General features: G+C 39.6%; 1 protein-coding gene across 4 annotated transcripts in view; it reads left to right on the forward strand.

Annotated features, from left to right (window-relative positions):
• LOC106872574 (ribosomal protein S6 kinase beta-1) overlaps positions 1–6,709 on the forward strand; it is a 46,566-nt gene that overhangs the window by 34,356 nt on the left and 5,501 nt on the right. For 3 of the 4 annotated variants that reach the window (XM_052977787.1, XM_052977785.1, XM_052977786.1), the window contains one exon: positions 4,316–4,363. The exons of the other annotated variant lie outside the window; for it this stretch is intronic. In XM_052977787.1, the coding sequence (XP_052833747.1) occupies positions 4,316–4,363 (48 nt within the window). The remainder of the gene's footprint in view (positions 1–4,315; positions 4,364–6,709) is intronic. 4 annotated transcript variants of the gene reach the window in all.

Here is a 6,709-nt window from a genome sequence, read left to right on the forward strand (position 1 = left end):
ATATATATATATATACACTGGAGTAAGCACATAAAATGTGCAACAAGGTGGAAAAAAAGAGTACTCAAATACCAGAGGTAGAGTAATATGCTTTATTCAAAAGCAGCAGAAATATAACAAAAGACTGTTACTCAGAGTTTCACGTTGCCATTCATCGGACAGTTTTATTAGAAAAAAAAAGAAAACTGTCCGATGAACAGGAACGTGTAACATGCAGTGGGACTGAACCCAGAACCATGTGGCTGGGAAGCAAACTTCTTACCACTCGGCCATAATAGTTTTTATGTCATGTAATAAAACCAGTTTTGCTTTCAACTGAAGGAGTACTCAATACATTTTGTAGAGTATATATTATACTTTTATGAGAAGAACAGTGGCAGTTACATACACACACACACACATCTTTTACTCGTTACAGTCAATTGACTGTGGCCATGCTGGGGCATCACCTTAAAGGGTTCTTAGTTGGACAAATCAACCCCTGGGTTTATTTATTTATTTGTTTTTTTTTTTAACCTAGCACTTATTCTATCAGTCTCTTTTGCCAAACTGCTCTGTTGTGGGACTTAAACACACCTGCATGGGTTGTCAAGCAGTGGTAGGGGACAAACACACACACACACACACACACACTCAATGTCTTAAAAGTGAAAATATCAGGTTTAACAAGAAACTCACCAAAATTCCTGGGGCTGATTCTCTGATTTTCGAGTTAGAGGACAAAATCTGGAAATAGGTGGTGGAAGTGGATGGGTGGGGTGGTATTTAACGAGTTTCACATTTTATAATTGTTTTCTGTTAATTTGTTTCTTGTCAGCCTGGAATTTGACTCTGTATATTATTTCTTTAACCAGACAATTGTCTTGGAATGCTTTCTTACCAAATTTCTGTGGTTTCAATTGAATTTGAAAAAAAACAAGTAACGTATTTTCTAAATTAAGTTTGTCATTAATTAATTTTGTGTTTTTGGAACATAAATTAACATGAAATTTTGATGGAAAGTTTTCACTTTTTTTTTGAAACTTTGTGTCCTAAATCCAGTTGTAATGTCATACAGGTTGGTATGGAAAGGAACTGTTTTTGTTTTGTCTTTTATTCAAACTCTTACATGCAGGTTTCTAATCAGGTTGATGGAATCACGTTGCCCAGGTAGGTTTCCGTTGGTGGTGTCTTCAAAGGATTCTTGATTCACACAAATTTGCGTCCCTCCTGGTCCACCTTGGTTTTCTTGGAGGGGGTTCTTAAATCTGCATTTGTTGCCTCCTCATACACTCTGGTCATCATTTGTTGGACTATGAAAGGGGCACAATGTCATTGGTATAGACCAGGTTTGTTAGGTGTCTACCCACAGTCCACTGCATTCTTGCAAACAGCCCGTTTCTGGCTCACCACAAGACAAAGCCTAAAACTAGAAGAAACAGCAGAGATGACAGGAGACAACCTTGTCTCACTCCTGTGATGATGATGATGATGGCGAATTCTGTTCCCTCTTTCAGTTCTCACACTGCAGCTTGAGTTGGTTGGTATACAGACCCTTAAGGAAGGAGGTATAGCAAATGCCTTGCCAATGCAGCCCAGCATTTCTCTTGTAAAGGTTTTTTTTTAAATTGATTCAATGACCAGTGGTGGCTGGAATTCTATGCATTTCTTGACAGTTTTGCAGTACAAAGATCTGTCTGATGCATGGTCTTCCAGCCTGGAATCCTGCTTGCTCTTCTTTGAATTGTTCATCCAGTGCTTCCTTCAAACATTGTAGCAGGACAGCAGAAGACGCTGCCGGACGCCAACATCAAAAGGTGAAGTTGCTGGAGTTGTTGAGTTTACCTTTCTTTGACAGCTACGACACTCGTTATCTACTCTTCTGGTTCTGCTCTGTTTTCCCAACAGGTGTTACACAATTTGGTTAGCTCTTGTATCTTGGCAGCATTTCCTCCATCCATTCTTTAGTAGTTCATTTTGGAGATATAATCCAATCCTGGGGTTTCAAATGTCAGAGCCTGGATGACTTCATCTCCACCAATAGGTACTGTAATGTCACCTGGTTAGCTTCTGCAATGGTACCAGATGATTCAAGCTCTTTCAGAGCTCCTCCATTTTTTTTGTCTTTCACCAACTCTGGACCATTCAAATCTTGCACTTCATGATAAGTGTCCTCCTGGTGGCATTTCTATTTGCTCTTTCCTCGCCTTCACCTATCTTCCTTTCCTATCCATGTCTTCTTATCTCTCCTGCAGCCTTTTTCTTTCCAATACTTCAGCAACTTTCCAGTTTTTTGTGACCATTTGACAACCTTGTTTAATTTTTACCCAATCTTTTCTCCTCCTCATTTCTTTCTTCTCATCAATAAATTTCCAAGTTTTAGCTCTCATCCATCTTTCCCTTTCACTGCCTCATTTACTTCTGATGACAATTGTTTGGCACTAAACCACTTTTTGAAAAACGCTCCATTGTTCCTCCAGACTGTTCATTCCTTGAAAGAACATAGTTAAATCTTTTCTTAACCTTTCTTGTGGTCACTCTTAAACCATCATCCCTGTAAATTCCTCCTTTTTTTAGAAGTTCCTTTTGCCTGTTGAAGTTTGTATTGGGGCCCTCTTTCACTCTTTCTACTGCAAATGGTCAATCTACTTCTTTCTTTCTTACCTTTTCTCCAGTTTCATTTGCAGTCCAAACAAGATGATGGTCTGATTGTACATCTGCATCTTTTACAGCAAGGCTTGCTAACCTTCGACCTCCTTCCATTGAAACTTCTACATCTGTGATTTCTGGTAATGTGTCAAGACACTAAATTTAGGAATTCCCAATTGAAATTAGATTTTCCAAGTGTAAAGTTTGCTTCAGCCATTGACAAATAAGAAATATGGTTAAGTTTATTTGAAAACAAATAATTCTGAGATTTGGTTGTCCTGTGCCAAACCCAGAAGTTCACAGTTTCCATCAGGGCAACACAATGCAACAGGGGCAATCCCAGAATTATAGCAGCCTTCCTTACAAACAAATTGAAAGCAGCCATGAACAACAGGAAGGAACTACATGGGGCAGACTGCTTATCATAGCAACACCAGTCTGTCCTGTTTTTGTTCCCAACTTTGACCCTCCATGAATCCCAAATTTTATTTTGGTACTTATGGGAGCAACTGTCTTTGATGACTCACATTGTTGTTCAATGCTTGAAATGAGGAGTAGGACACACAGCCAAATCTGATGAAGGGTCATTCTTTTTTTCTATGTTACTTGTCCTGTTTTCCATTTCTTTATCTCGTTGCTGTATATTGAACTCATTTGTTTTTGTAACTCATTTGTTTTTGTTTTTTCTCTTCAATTATTTTCCCTTTTTATTCTTGTTATTTTCGTTGTTGTTTTTTAAACATAATTCCTCTCAGCTTCCATCTTTCCAGTAAATTCGATTGCTGTTGTTCTTCTTCTTGCTGCTGTTGTTGTTGTCATTATATTTCCACTCCTGTTTTTATTTCGTGTCTCGCCAGTTTCTAAACTACTCCACATCTAACTCAGATATGACAACTGCCTGCTTAACAATTTAGCTTCGCAAATTCTGTGGTTTCAGGTTCGTCCCCGATGTTCGGCACCTGGGGCAAGTGTCTAGTATCGTAACTTCAAATCAACTAAGCTCTGGGAATGGAATTTGGTAAACAGAAACTGAATGGAACCGTATTGGATGGTTGACTTAACACGTGACTCTCTTTAACGCAGACTTCCTGGTCGTTAGGTCTCGTTTGCGGACTTGACTATGTGACGAGCATCCGGTCCAGGTCTCTGATGGTAGATACCTACTTCCCTGTCCACACCAAGGCCCAGCAGTTATACCATTTTTTATTTATGAACCCTTTTGGTAACGATTTTACTATTATGGACCCCCACCCCCAGTCAGTTCTTTTATAATTAGATCATATGAATTTTATAGAAATAATTGTTAAAATATTTTGTGTGTTGTAGGAATTTAACCAATTTATTGCAAATTAAGTTTAATGACAAAATCTTACATGGACCCCCGTGGGTTATATAGACCCCGTTTGAAAACCACAGAGTTACCCCCTTCTTTCTTTGACGCTGTTCATTGTTTATTCAGTGGAGAAGGATGTGACCTTGACCCCCTTTACGGCGCTTCAAAGATTGAGAGGAGATATATATATATAAATATATATATATATATATACACACACACACACACACACACACACAGATAATTCATGAAATTTATGAGTTTTAAAACAGTTTTTCTAAATCTATCACACTCTTTCTTTCTTTCTCTCTCTCTCTGTCTCTCTTTCTCTCCCTCTCCTTCCATTCTTTTTAGCACTTGAAGCGGAACTCTCTGGATCGTAACGATGCCACGCCCATAAAGGTGGGTGCACTCTGTTTGTCTTCTTTCAGTCGGCTTCTGCAACCGCATCTACACCACTTTGCACCTATATTGACAAGCTTGCACGTACACAATAAGCACTGAGCAGGTGTCTGCGTAGCGGATTGATTTGCTGGCAGTAGCAGCAAAACTCCATCTAATTCCCTCTTTAAAAACGTAGAGCACTTTAACATATGGAGTCTAAGCTACATTATGCTCGACAAAAAAAGATGAGATGTTCATGGCTGGAATGTCTGATTCTGGGTCTTGTCAAGCATGGCACACCTAGGGCTAACAATGACACAACACCTCACCAAAGGAGCTTCATTGTAGTCACACGATTTAGCTAGAAATGGCAGTCAAATCCCTCTCGAATCACACTCTACCTCTTGAGTCATCATCATCATCATCATTTACTTGTCCATATTCGCATGGGTCAGACGGAATCCCCTAAGGGTGATTTCTCTCTGGCCAGATGCATTTCTTGTTGCCACGCTTCCCCTATGTCCAGATGGCATGAGAATACCCTTCGCTTTCCAAACAGTGAACAGCCAAGGCAAGATTCCGAGACAGTTTTTTTGTCTTTTGTTTGTTTGTTTGCAACGATTGATCAACATGTTCAGACGTTGCAAGAACCGTCGATGTGCTTTTACGGTTCCCTGGAGGATAGCATCAGCACATATGATTGTGAGGCCAGGGTGGGGGGTGGGGGTTTACAAATCAGCTAACACCCATAAGATGAGAGAGTATGAAATCAAATAAACACACATACATGTGTCGAACCATCCAACCCTAATGAGATTGGAACCAGGTGCAACCCTCCTGCTGACCAGTTTCAGTCAAGCTGTCCAACCCATGCCAGCATGGAAAGCAGACACTAAATGTTGATGATGATGATGAGGATGATGATATGTACATATATATACTTGGGGATGGTCATATTTTGCCAATTTGGTTTTCAGTTGAGCTTATTAATATTTTAAGAGGAGACACATGGGATAGAGAGTGACTGAAGAGGTCACAGGATGTGTGAGGAAATAATAAGAATGAAGTGGAAGAGTGCATTTGGTTAATTGGCAAACATATGACCATCCCCAAGTATAACAATGTCTGTTTCAACACACAATTTCACATCAGGAATCTTGTGAAACAAACAAATAAATAAGTGTGTGTGTGGATACCTTTGTTAGATATTGTAAAATTCATTGTTGACTGCAACTTCGTTTCATCAACCAGTCAATGTTCTGTTGTCGTTATTTATCTTGCTTTAAAATAATAACTTTGTGTTAATTACACACACACACAGTGTTAGCTAAGCTTGTTAACAATGCAGAAAATGTATTTCTTAAAAGGTCGTTTTATTTTGGCTAAAAAATCCCATTGAGAGAGAGGAAAACAGTTTAAGAAGAATCTCTGGCTTCTCATTTCTTGTATTGCATTGTAAAGATCTTCCAGAAGCAAACCATTTCTTATGCCACATTGCTCCGACCCAAAAGCTACGCTCCGTCATATATGCATGCAGAAGTGCCTTTCCTAATCTGTGTTTTTATGTTCCTGCTTGCCTCTGCTTCTATGCGCATTAGATGATGTTGATGGACTGAGAGGGACTAGCGTTCCTTCCAGGAGGTAGATTTTACTTCAGCTCGCTTCATTACACCTTTCCTCAATTTTTCTGTTGAAATTGGTATTGTTGTCGAGTGACGTACCAGGTCACCTTGGAACGTTACTCTCCTATGTCTGCTTTCCTATCCAAGGCATGTGTGTATTGTGTGGTCTCTCTCTCTCTCTTCCTCTTTTTGCTGTCTCTCTCTCTCTACTTTTTATTCTTCGCTATCCTACAAAGGACACACACACTCATATATATATATATATCTCCTCACTTTAGCTCTACAATACGACTGTAAGATCGACCAGGTGCTAGCTGTTGGTATGGTGATGGTATGGAAGTGATAACATGATTGTCTATCACAGGATGGTATGGTGATTGGCGTTGGGTGGATGGCTGAAAGTAAGGTGGTAGTATGAGGCAGTATGGAGAGAGAGTAAGGCGATGGTATGTGATGCGTTTACGGTATGCAAATGATATGATGAGAGTATGGTATTGTTACAGTGATGGTATGGCTATGTTACATGACACTCTCTTTCTCTTTTTCTCTCTCTCTTTCTCTTTTTCTCTATCTCTTTCTCTTTTTCTCTCTCTCTTTCTCTGTCTCTTTCTCTCTCTCTCTCTCTCTCTCTCTCTCTCTTTTTCTCTGCCCTTCTCATCGCTTCTCTTCCCATCTTCTTCTCCAGCAACATTCATTCTTCAGGCACATCAACTGGAAGGATCTTGCTGATCGCAAAATCGAG

Source organism: Octopus bimaculoides, chromosome 28 (genome assembly GCF_001194135.2).
Source record: "Octopus bimaculoides isolate UCB-OBI-ISO-001 chromosome 28, ASM119413v2, whole genome shotgun sequence".
Taxonomy (NCBI): Eukaryota; Metazoa; Mollusca; class Cephalopoda; order Octopoda; family Octopodidae; genus Octopus; species Octopus bimaculoides.